This window comes from Quercus suber, unplaced genomic scaffold (genome assembly GCF_002906115.3).
Source record: "Quercus suber isolate HL8 unplaced genomic scaffold, Cork oak 2.0 scaffold_451, whole genome shotgun sequence".
In the NCBI taxonomy this organism is placed as follows: Eukaryota; Viridiplantae; Streptophyta; class Magnoliopsida; order Fagales; family Fagaceae; genus Quercus; species Quercus suber.
Window position 1 is genome coordinate 148,101 of NW_027069902.1, and position 13,259 is coordinate 161,359.

Consider the following 13,259-nt stretch of genomic DNA (forward strand, 5'->3'; position numbering starts at 1 on the left):
TGGGGTTTCAGAAAGAGAGAGAAAGTCCAAAGAATGTGTGATGTGATGGTGAAATTCTCTCAATCCATTAGGCTTAATATATAGGGAAGGGAGGTAGCTTGATGTATGATAGTAATAAATTCTGTCCTGAACCTCTATTCACTCTTTGGTTTTAGGGTCTATTTGGTTGGAGGAGTGAAAAAGTGAGAAAATAAAAAATTGTAGGAGAGTGAAAAAGTGAGAGGATATAAAAGATTTTAGAGGCTATTTGGTTTTTGTGTTTCTATCGCCCATAACTTTGTTTCCATCACCCATAATTCAAAATATGTGAGTCATATGGCTGAGAAGTCTGTTTGGTTTTTGTTTCCATTACTCAATTTTCTGATTTTTGAGTGATGAGTTATGGAAACTCGAAACACATTTTAAGTATTTTCAATTTCCAAAACTCAGTTTCCAATGACATTTTCATTATTAAACACACATGAAGGGACCCACAGTGAAAGCAACAGCCGCAACTTTTGACTTTTATTTTTCATTGGATTCGGTGAGTTTGGGTGGACTTCTTCTTCTTCTTTTTTTTCTTTTCCCTTTCACGCTGGGTCTGGTCTGGTTTTCTTCTTCTTCTTCTTCTTTTCCTTTTCACATTGGGTTTCTGGGTTTGGTTGCATTTTTTTTTTCTATTCCTTTTCACTGGGTTTCTAGGTACTCTTCTTCTTCTTTTTTTCTTCTTTTTCTTTCTTTCTTTCTTCACTTCTCACGATCTTTTCTCTAACACACTAACACACAAACACAAACCCACAACCATTTTCATCCACAAAATAAAAACCAGCTGATTTCAAAGACTCCATACTAGTCCAAATCCACACAAAAATGACCAAACCCACAAACATGTTCTGCAGTTCTTTCTTTCTTTCTTTCTTTTTTCCTTTTTTTTTTTTTTTTCTTTTTTTGTTCTTCATCACAGAATATTTTTGGTCTTCGTTGCACTCCATGACATAGTAAGGATGGGTTTGGATTTGGATTTGGGGTTTCAAAATACAAACATGAATGGGTTTCAAAATACTCATTCCTTGAACAAACATGAATGGGTCACGAATGGAGGAACAGGGGTGTCAGATCGACTTTAAGCCTTGATGGAAGTTACGAGGGGATTCGGATCAGCTTTGATAAGGAGTAAGGACATTGAGGGAGAGGTGTTATAGGCTCGGTTTCAGCGAGGACGAGGGAGGAAGAAACTAGCGGTGAGTGGAGTAGAAATGGAGAAGAAATGTGATGGTAAAGTGAGGTTTCAACTAGTTAGTGGAGTTAATAGGGCCGGGTAGGAGGCCAGGTGCACAGGTGAGGTTAGGGTGTGTGTGTCCCATTTTTTTGGCTTTTTTGGTTGAAAACATAACTGAGTGATGGTGCCAAACGTGTGGAGTATAGGAAATTGGGGTATTTTAAGTAATGAGTGACGAAAATTGAGTAAGGAGTAATGAGTGATGACAAAAAAAAAAAAAAAAAANTCCAATTTCTACCAAAATAAAAATAAAAATGAATATGTGAATTTAACATGCATGATTTTCCCCAAACATGTTGATCTTGGGCTTGATGTTTATGCATCGGTTGCCATGGAGCAAGGGGCAGCAAGCTGTCATCCAAATCTAATTATAAAATAATAAAGGCTCGTGCTAACAAGGGCCTTTAAGGCATTAGCTAACAATTTATTTAAAGAAAGTTTTTATGAGAAAAGAAAAAGAAAATCATTAATGTTTTAACAGTTTTTTTCATTTTCCATAAAAGTGATATCAAAACTTTTCTAAAATGGATTGTTAGCCAATACCCTAAGGGCACTCGTTAGCATTTCCCAATAATAATAATAATAAATCTTTAAATTTGCACTATAAATTTCACCATTGTAATAAATATTTAAATAATATGTATTTAAATATCTATGCTCCTTTAAATACTCCAATAATTTTAAACATTTTACAAAGTTATTATTGTTTTTATCAAATGGAAAAAAAAGTTATCATTCTCTCACTAAATGATTCCTAAGAGGCATATCGTTTTATGTTAGTGATCTAAAAACCATTTAAGACATGTTTGGTATACTAAATGCGGATTACAATGGCTATGGTAATCTTTATTACTGAGAATAAAATGTGTTGTAATGAAATAACTAAATCTATTTATAAGTTTAGTTATGAGTTGTAACATTCAAATAAAACATAAGATCTATTTTAGGAAATATTTGACTCATACAATTATATTTCCTAGAAAATAATATATTTAAATTTGAGAGAGAGATGAGTCTTTTTTAATGATTGTTTATTTCCATAATTGTTACGTGGATATGGAAAGTTTTTTTATTTTTTATTTTTATAGAAATATATTGATGTTAGAAATTGTTACACCTATTAAGGAATAATTATTACAATCCTTTTTATAATAAAAATATAAGCAAACTACTAAATAACTAAACCATAGGAATAGACTGAATAATTATTATATTACAATGTCTATTACAGTCTACCAAATGTATCTTTATTTTTTTGGAAATAACCTTAATGATCTGTTTGGATTATAGGGGAAGTAGAGAGAGTAGAGTAGAATTGGCCTAAAATTAACATATTTTCAACCAGCTCTATTTTACTCTCCCTCCCTCCCCCCTTAATCTAAACAGACCCTAAAAGCAAGTCTTAAAATGTGCCCAATATGTGTGTAATGTAGTGCGATGATAAATTACAAATGTTATTATAGTACTTGACTTAAAGGATTATTTTTAAAAAAAAAAGCTTCCAAATATATATTATTGACATTCACATGATAATAACATAATAAATTACAAATGCTACTTATAGTGCACGACTTAAAAAGATTAGTTTTTTTTTTTTTTTTTTTTTGAGAAACCAGACTTTCAGTAGCCCGGGAATTTATTCAATTAAAAAGAAGAAGAAAAACTTCCAATTAAATATATTTCATTCACATTCACATAATAATACATGCATGCACATTTTAAAAAATCTCACATCAATGATGTCAATTATCTGCAAGTAAATACCTTTTATATTTAGTAATTATAAATGTTCTATATTATAATTTTTTTAAATTTAAAATCACTTAATTTTACTTTTTGATATGACAAATTCACTCTATGGTTGTATAAATCCATAATTATTTTTTTGGAAAAATCCTAGAGCTATTATTACTATAAAAAGTTTACAAATTAACATGACAATAAATAAGACTAGTGACATTTCAACAAGATAATAAATGAATATTTGAATTATACATTCCTTGTGATTAGTGACATATCAATTTATAAAATTGAAATAATTTCAAATGTGCTCTAAACAACCAAAATTATTTTTGTTAAAAAAAAAAAAAAAAAAAGTTGCCAATGACTTGAGCTCCTCCTCACAGTGGCAGCTCCATGACTTTTTTTTTTAGGATGGTCCTTTAGAAACTTAAATTACATAATCTAATAAAAAGAGGATTTCATATATTGATAACAAAAAAAAAAAAAAAGAACACACACAAATACATAAATTTTACAAATCCCTTCTACGAGTTTTCATATTTTGCAATTGTTGAATAATAGTCTCATTATTATCAATGTTACAAGCTACATCTCTTTCATTATACACAACCAAACTATAAGTTCAATTGAAATATTATTTCTCAATACAATAAAGATAATAATTATTATTGTGTCTAAGGGTCATCAAATAGCCCACGTCCCACAGTTCGACCTAGAAACCAACCAGTCCATCAGGCTAATGGGCAGCTCGGCTCGTTGTTATTGAGACCCATGGGTAGTCCACTAGCCCAATGGATGAGGCCGTGGGCTAGTTTTTATGCCCATGGGTACTCGGTGGGCTAGCCCAGTAGCTCAACCCGTTGCCCAGCCCGTTGGCCCAACCTAATAATTCATAATTCATAACAAAAATATATAGGAAGTGCATGACGGATTGATCGTGAGATATTATAAAAGAATTTCTTAAGAAAACTCCCCCAACCACTAAGATACTTAAAGTAATTGTGTTAAACTTAGTTTACTAAATATATATTTTTCTAATAGTTTAGCAAATTTGAATTAACCATTTGACATTTTTTTTAATTAAAGATAAAAATAAAAAAAAACTATTTAAAGCCTTAATTAAAAAAAAATTAAATAGGTTTCCATCAACAAAACAAAAAATTAAATAGATTTGACTGTAAAAAAATTTGTAATTATGTATTAAATTCTTTAATTTTTTCCTTTAAAAAAATAGATTGATTATTCTCTTATAAAAAATTGATTTTTTTCTTATAAAAATAATAAAATAATATGCTAACACAAGCCTATGGGTAGCCCATTAGACCCAACCTATAGCCCAGCTCACTAAAGACAATGGGCAGGGTCTTAGGCTGAAGTTTTCTCTTTTAACCCAGCCCAACCCGACCTGTTAACTAGTTAATAATCCATTATGCTCAGCCCATTGTGCCCATGAGCCAAGTAAAAATGGGTCGGGCCGGCCCAACCCGGCCCATTAACAACTCTTAATTGTGTACGTAGTATGACTTTTTTAACAATTCAACCCAACATAATTTTTAATTGTTTAGTTGTTTCATTATTTTCCTTTATTGTCCGACCACTAGAAGTGTAGCAGTCTAGCACACACCCCCACAACAATAAAAAGCAAGTATTAGACAACTTTTGTGGTAAGTGGTTTTTTTTTTTTAACTTAGGCACGATCTAATGGATTTTGAAATTCATATTGTAGCTGTGGTCGCACCAGGATTTGTGGCAGTGAACATAACTTTTCATAATACTGTTGGGGCAATTAAGCACCAAGCAGTGGTAGTTCGAAAGTTACATAATATATATTTTCTTCTTAGAAATATGAAACTGCAAGCCTGAAACCATAGGAAATGTTTGCATCTTTGAACTAAAGCCAAAATTGTGATCACATAATTTATTATATAAATGAAATTTACGGTTGTTAACTTGTTATCATTTCCATGAAAGTGGTATAAAATTAAATTTTCCTAAAATTGTTTAATATTAACAATTGCCCTAAGAATATCCATTAACAAGACCAATATTATTAACACCTACGAGGGCTGCTTTAAACCATCTATCTTTGCTGATTCAGTGTCTAAGATGTCCCACCTTGTGCTAGAATAAGTGACAATAGCGTGTTGAATTTTTTTTTTTTTTTTGGGATAAAACGTGTTGAAAATTGGTTCTAGCAAAAAAACTCAGGAACTTGTCAATTTCCAAACTGTGTATTTCATACAAATTTCTTTCTTGATTTGTGGGTTAGTAGTGGTCCCAGTGCCATTTTTATTGGCTTCTTGTGTTAATTTCTTTAGGTATGGACGAAGACTTAGAATTAGTTGTCACTTGTGATTTGTGATAATGTTCATGTCTCTAATTAAGTCAGTCATCCAATTTACTACTAGCAGTCTCCGTTGATTTTTTAGTCCTCAGTGGAATAAAAAAAAGTTTCTATTCTTCAATCTTGATTGAAAATAATTGACATTCTTGTATTAAGTAATTTAAGTGTACAATACAGTTGATCTTCACTGGTCAAAACCAAGCTGTACTTTGTAGAAGCTTGGCCATTACATCCTTATTATACTTAATTAAACAATTAATGATGAAAAAAAAAATAATAATAAAGAATATGTGAAAGAACAAAGTCACAAACAGCTAGCTATAGCCTATGTATACCTAAGAAGCTCCTCAAATGAAGCCACCATCGTAAGGTACTCCCGTTTGAGGCAACCAATCATCAGCCAGCAAGAAGTTAGCCACAGTGAAATTAGCAGCTTCCGTATCATTATTAATCACATGGTAAGTAGGCCATGAAACTCTGTTTGTAGTATTTGATCCAGGTCCCGTGTTATCATACTCGGCATAATACAATGTGCTTAGTGCAAAATCTCCATTCCAAGCAATCCAACCAGCAGGGTTTATCAAACTATCCATGAAAGTTTCCATGTAAATTGTCCTAGAGTAATTCTTCCATGGTCTTCCTAGGTACGTCTGAAAAGTAATTTTGCTCGAAGCCAACTCATCGGCAGCTCTAATAGTACAATTTTGAATCGAGATACCCGTGTTTTGATTCGGATCGGTTCGACCTTGTGCTGTGATGGCAATGAACTGTCCACTCATTGGTAGTCGGGGGTATATGTTACAATTTTGAAAAACAGCCACTGCGTTACCAAATATGAAATCTACTGTGCCATATATGTCACACTCTCTATAGAATTGCCTGAGAGAATGTGTATATAAGGTGTCTTGATAGGCTTCAAAGCTGCAGCTATAAAATGTGGACAAATCAGCTCCATTTCGAACTGCTACTGCTTGGTGCTTAATTGCCCCAGCAGTATTGCGAAAAGTTATGTTTACTGCCACAAACCCTGTTGCGACCACAGCTGCAATATGAATATCAAAATCCATTAGATCATGCCTAAGTTATAAATAAAAATAAATAAATAAATAAATAAAACCACTTATTGTAAAAGTTGTCTACTGCTTGCTTCTTTTTGTTGGCTCTTGTTTTATTTATTTTTAATCTGTCCCTCCCTCCTTTGTTTGAAAAGTAATATTTTTTTATTAATTTATTTGAATTTGATTTAAATAATGTAATTCAAAATTTTGTTTTTACTCATATATTAAATATTACTATCTTATAAGATTATGTTTTCTTAAGGGAATGCCATAACTCGTATAATAAATATAATAAGTCTGCTAAAAATTTTTCGTAATTATTAAAATGACCTGTTGATTACAATCGCGTAAACTAATAGTAGTGTCTTTAATGAATTATAAGAAAATTATATGAATTATGTGAAAATGATGTTATATTTAATACAACTTGTCTTATCAATAAATTTTTATTTTTATTATTTTAAATTTAAAAGTCAATATTTTCCTAACTCCTAACTGTGATCATATTATATACTTATCATTTTTTTTTTTGAGAGATTTTTAATTTATGACATCTGCTCCTGATAATAGCTCTTTATCATCAGAGCAAGACACCAATCAGTTTTTGGTGTAAGCAGGGATTAAACCCCAGATCTCTTATACAACCATCAAAAACTTTACCAGTTGAGCTAACTGGAACCCACATTATATACTTACCATATACATAGAACATATTTGTCAAAGAAAAAAAAAAGAAAAAGAACATATATATTATATTCGAATGGCATACCAAATTATCGAAAATTGAGCCGTTTAGTTGACTTTGCAGCTTAGAATTTAAACGCGTAATAATAGTTCTTACCAAATGTTGCAGAATTGAAGGTTGTGGAGTTGTCCACGTAGCTGCGGTTGCCTGTGATAATTGTCTGATTGATACCATCTCCTACCATCATCAAGTTCCTCTTGTTCTTGACAATGTACACATACTCTTCATACACTCCAGCCGTGACATAGATCAAGAAGTACCCATCAGTCAGGGCAGAATTGTTTGGAGCTGCAGAAATAGCATCATTGATGGTGGTGAAGTTTCCACTTCCATCTTGACTCACAGTCACGATGTCAGACACCGCAACCTCCTCATATATATATATTTTGTTACAATAAACAATTTACTATTCGAATATCTTGTAAGTATAAGTTATTAATTCACGAAACTTGTTGTAATAGATTGCAAATAATTGAACAAAATAAGTCGGATTAAATTACTCCAATAATATCTTCATTGTAATAGATAATTAATTCATTTTGTCATTACGATTGACTATAAAATAATTTATACAAAGTTATTACAAGATATATTCATTGCAGTTACGTATTTGTTGTTGCAATAGATTGTAAAAGAATTAATAAATTATTACAATGGTAACTTCAATGCAATAGCTATTAATTCAAAATTTTTGTTGTAATAGATTGCAAAAACAATTGGTATCAATTTATTGCAACGATTCTTTCATTTTAAGTTATTGCAACAATTTTTCCTTATATATCAAAGCTTCTATTGCAGCTGAAAATTATAAGTTATTGTAACTTATTATTGTTGATGCAATAATTTAACACTTTTAAGTTACTATTGCAACCATTTTAACTTGTAGATGTGATATTTTGTCTAAAACTATTATATACATATTTTGTGTATTAACACTTGATGTAATAGACATTTTTTGACGTAGTGAACTCTTGGTACTAAAGCCAAACTGAGCTATTTAACTATCTCATATCTTTAATCTTCTTTCTCTTTCACTCAGACAAACAGATTGAGAAGCTTCTTCTCATCATTCCCAGAGCTAGTCCTATTAGGACCCAGTGAGAGAATGAGAGCAGACGGCTGATGAGGAGTATATGGAAGAGGAGTAGTATATGGAAGAAGAGTCAAAGTACCTCCAGCAAGCACCGTGTCCACCGCCTTCTAGCACACGTCCAACTTGCCACGTCCTAGCAATCCCACCACTTTGTCCACTAGGTTCACCATACGCTCACATGCTTCAAGCAATAGGGATGGGAACAAAATTGCAAATAGAACAAATACGTAAAAATATAATTGTAGAGAATAATAAGACAAGTCATGAATTATGTGCCAGAATTCATGTGCCTTTTTTTTTTCTTTTTTTCAAAGCATTTAAACTTAGGATATGAATTATGTGCCTACCAAGATTTATGTACAAATTCTTGCTCCTATAATAATGGGATGGACAGTGAGATTGTGGGACAAAGTTTCTCTACAACCTAAATTGGAGGAACTCTCTGCAAACTACATATGCGTCAACACTAGAGAGTGACACGTGTCTTGGCCTAACTGATGCTCAAATTCAAAAATAACGTCGTTAACCCTCAGATGTAAGAGCACTTTTTTCTCCTCTTCTACAGACCAATCAGACTTGAAACATCCCTTCTCTCTCCCCTAAATTCTCTCTAGTCCAGTAGCCAAAGCTCCAAACTCGGCCCTCATGGCAATATCGTTCTAGCCTCCACTTGACCTCTCCCTTGTCTTTTTGCCAGGTCTATCCAACCCTCCCTTGCATCATGAGTCTTGCTTAATTAAGGTGTTTTGTTCATGAAGTTCATACTTTAACATAGTACAATGTGCGCAAGTTGCTCATTTTTTAATGGGTCTTCTTTTCTTAATGGAGCCTTAGTTTTGGATATTGGTTTATCTGCTGTCTTGGGTTGTGTGTGATTTCACATGTTGTGTTACCATAAAGTGTAAAGTTTGATTTTGAATGACTCTTGCTTATGGGTTTTTTTTTTTTTTTTTTTTTTTATATATATTTTATTTTAAATTTATTTTGGATTGGTGATGGGTTATATTCTGTGGTGGCATTCTGATAATGCTACAGATCAGCAGCAACATTGATTCAAAGAAGAAGATGTTTCCAATTATTTTAGGTACTTTAATTTTTTTAGTTTGCTAAGATTTTCACTCAGATGGAATTTCTAGTGGACAAGGAATTGTATTTATAAAAATGGTTTCTTTTTTGTGTGATTGTGTGGTTTTTGAAGCATTTATGGACCAATTCAAGATGTGAGGATTCCATACCAGCATAAATGAATGTTTTGATTTGTTACATTTGTTTATCCAGAGACAGTGCAAATGATTTTGGCTGAAGGAAACCCTCATTTTGTTTGTGACTCACGTGTGCTTGTTAAGCCTTATAAGGAGAAGGGAAAGATAACAAACAAGTACTACAAAACATATTTCCAACCCTCCCTGGGTGTGTGTAAAAAAGTGCTTAGTTGTGTGCTAAATCCTGCAGACCTAACCACTTGGTAGACATTAAACTCCAAGTTTTGGGAGAGGTCAAGGGAGAAAGTGGAAATAGAAAACCTGTTCTTTAGGTTTTTGGGACGGTAGAGACGAAGGCAATGAAGTTGCTGGGGCCAAAGAATTTGCCGAGGAACATGACTGCGTTGGCTTGTGCTTTTGGGGACTCGATCAATTACAGGCATGATCTCAGCATGCATGTGTCACTGCAACCCTTTCCAAGTACTCTGCAACCATTGCAAGAGAGAGAAGAAGAAGAGTAATCTTAAAGAAGAGTGAGAGAGAGAGAGAGTCAGTGAAGTACAAGTTTTTTTTTAGAAACCAGTGAAGCACAAGTTGAAGTATTGAAGAGTTAGGGCATTATATAGAAGAAAGAAATTTAGTGAGAAGGGTGTGGGGCCCATCTAGGTGTTGGAGATGTCAAGGTCGAGGGAAATATCGATACATATCTTCCAAACTTTGAGCAAGACGCTCTTGGTAGCTGCACTTGTTAGTCAAGGGGTTCATGGTTTGAACCCTTGACTTGAAAAACAAAATATAAAATATTTTTTTTAGACACAATATTGATATAAACCCATATTAGATAAATCAACTTTTTTTTAAGATGTGGGAGTGGAATCTTTTCTTCTTTTGTCTTTGGGGGATTTTTTTTTTTTTGGAGGGGTTATTATATGGGGTTAAGTGGTAGAGACTAGAGAACAACAAGTTACAAGAGAAAGTGTTATTCTTCTTCTATTAAATCTTCTCTTCCAAATGATTTGTGATCAGACGTTCTTGGTTATGTTGCCTCAACATCATTGACTAACTTATTAAATGTCAAATTGAGCTGCAAATATTTTTCGGAGTTGTCAGAGGATTTTAAAAGATTGTAATAGATTGCAAAAAAATTAATATCAAATTATTGCAATGGTAACTTCGTTGCAATAAACTATTAATTCGAAATTTTCATTGTAATAGATTGCAAAAACAATTGTTATCAATTTATTGCATCGATTCTTTCATTTAAGTTATTGCAAAAAAATTTTCTAATATATTAAAACTTCTATTGCAACTAAAAATTATAAGTTATTGCAACTTATTATTGTTGATGCAATAATTTAACACTTTAAAGTTACTATTGCAACCATTTTAACATGTAAATGCGATATTTTATTTAAAACTACTATGTACATATTTTGTTGTATTAATACATGATGTAATAGACATTTTTTGATGTAGTGTTATGTATCTCCAATTTTTTTTTTTTTTTTTTTGGAGAAAAAAAGAAGAAGGTGGAATGAAATCATTTTTTAAGTCAAACTTCCTAAAATACCCTTATTTTATAAAATTATGTTTACACTTTTTGTGGATCTAGCTTAACATTTTCTTTTTTTTTTTTTTTTTTCTAAAAAAAAGTTTAACATTAAAAAAAAAAAAGTGGGCAAGGGATCTAGCTTATTATGTATAAATTTTATAATTTTATAATTAATATATGTGTGCTTTGTTTAAAAATGAATAGCTGCATAAAAGTTATACCAGAGAAAATAAATGATACATCTTTTAATTTTAAATTTTTAAATATGAAAAAAAATTTAAAAAAAAAAAATTCTAGAACTCGCCAATTCTATCAAATTAATTCCAATTTTATAGATTAATATTGATCACAAAACTGCCACGGACCCAACTATCAATTAATATTGAATAATTAATATTGATGAACTTTTTTTTTGGGAGAGAATTAATATTGATGAAATGGACGTGCAAATTAGAGCTGTATGGGCGCAAATTGATCCACAGCCCATAAACTTTGGACAATGGCCCAAAAAGCCTACAATAATAAATTTGTTAGAGAGTGGATTAATATTGAACGTTTAACAAGTCAAATGTGAATCACAACGGGTAGTTTAGTGTAGGAATGATTGAGAAGAATAAGTTGAAAAAAAAAACACTTCTCGGTCAAATCTAAGAATGGTATGTTCTTATATATATATATATATATATCTCCCAGACTTATACAAATATTCAAGTTCTTGATTACAAAGTGGTTTTCTTTCTCATTTTTTATGCCCCCTTTGTAATGGAATCCTTTCCCTTTCATACTCCTTCGCCTTCTCTCATCTTAGCCTTCCACTTGTTGATCAAATAACTAATCTCCTTGATACTTGTCCCATCAAAACTTTCTTGAAGTCTTTATGAGCAATTGTAAAGTTAGAAGTTATTGTTCAGGCATCACCTCCACATTAATGCAGCCAGTTAGTTAGGTGTAGAGCATTTAATGTAGTGGTAGCAACTTTCTTCCCAGATATTTCTCGATTCTTTGTTGACTCACTTCTCTCTAAAACTTATCCTCCTTCCAAGCATGGTTGTCCACTGCCTAATACTTGTTGGGTGATCGGACTTTAGGCTTCCACTCTGTTTCCCAAGGAGATTTGTCTCCTCGGACAACATCATCTGCTTGTCGTAACCAGCTCTCGTCCTCGATCCGATAACCTACTTGCCTTTACTAATACTTGTTTGTCCTCAAGCTCATTGGCGTCCTCGGGTGCGACCCATAACCCAATTCCCTTATCCAAGCCCTTTATCCCCACAAGAGCTAACAATCAACAATCATTTATCGTAAAGTGGTAACAGGCACCAAAGCAAAGAGAGCAACACAAATTTATTTTCTTTCCTTTTAAAGATGTGGCAACTAATAGTTTTTTTAGAAAAAAATTTTAAAAAGTTATTACAGAAGATTAAGGAATAGACATTACAGTGCTTTTGATAAGAAATAATTATTTTTCATGCATTTTAAAGAATAACTATTCATAATGAATGATTATTCATTGTAATAAAAACATAACTAAACAAGAGCTATTTATCCCTTATCTGAGCCATTTATCCCCACAAGAACTAACAATCAACTATCCATTTATCATAAAGTGGTAACAGGCACCAAAGCAAAGAGAGCAACGCAAATTTATTTTCTTTCCTTTTGAAGATGCGGCAACTAATGGTTTTTTTAGAAAAAAAATTTTAAAAAGTTATTACAGAAGGTTAAGGAATAGACATTATTGTGCTTTTGATAAGAAATAATTATTTTTCATGCATTTTAAAGAATAACTATTCATAATAAATGATTATTCATTATAATAAAAATCTAACCAAACAACCAAATAGTTATATCATGAGAAAATCTATTATTACATTGCAATATTTATTACAGTCTACCAAACATGCTCTTAGAATTAGTTGTCACTTGTTAGTTGTGATGTTCATGCCTCTAAGTTAGTTATCCAATTTACTTATAGCAATATCCTTTGATTTTAGTCTTTCTCAGTGGAATATAAAAAGGTGTCTATTCTTCAATTTTGATTGAAAATAATTGACATTCTTGTATTAAGTTTACAATACAATTGATCAGCAATGCTCAAAACCAAGCTGTACTTTGTGGAAGCTTGGCCATTACAACCTTATTATACTTAATAAACGGTGAAGACAATGACAGTGATGATAATGTAAATGAATAATAAAAGAAAATGTGAAAAAAAAAAAAGTCACAAACAGCTAGTTACCTACAGCCTATACCTAAGAAGCATC

At 31.9% G+C, this 13,259-nt stretch overlaps 1 protein-coding gene across 1 annotated transcript; it reads right to left on the reverse strand.

Annotated features, from left to right (window-relative positions):
• Nucleotides 1-5,468: 5,468 nt before the first annotated feature.
• On the reverse strand, nucleotides 5,469-7,517 carry LOC112016367 (probable pectinesterase/pectinesterase inhibitor 7). Its single transcript, XM_024048928.2, has 2 exons — nucleotides 7,245-7,517; nucleotides 5,469-6,387 (listed from the first exon to the last, which is right to left on the reverse strand). The coding sequence occupies exons 1-2, from the start codon at nucleotides 7,333-7,335 to the stop codon at nucleotides 5,693-5,695; spliced, it is 786 nt and encodes a 261-aa protein (XP_023904696.2). The 5' UTR covers nucleotides 7,336-7,517; the 3' UTR covers nucleotides 5,469-5,692.
• Between the last annotated feature and the right edge of the window lie 5,742 nt (nucleotides 7,518-13,259).

What these genes read in the sequence shown, in the direction of transcription:
- LOC112016367 (XM_024048928.2), bottom strand. Translation starts at nt 7,335, where the DNA reads ATGATGGTAGGAGATGGTATCAATCAGACAATTATCACAGGCAACCGC. An exon ending in CTTCAATTCTGCAACATTTG is followed by an intron (nt 6,388 to 7,244) that starts GTAAGAACTATT and finishes TTCATATTGCAG; the next exon opens with CTGTGGTCGCAACAGGGTTT.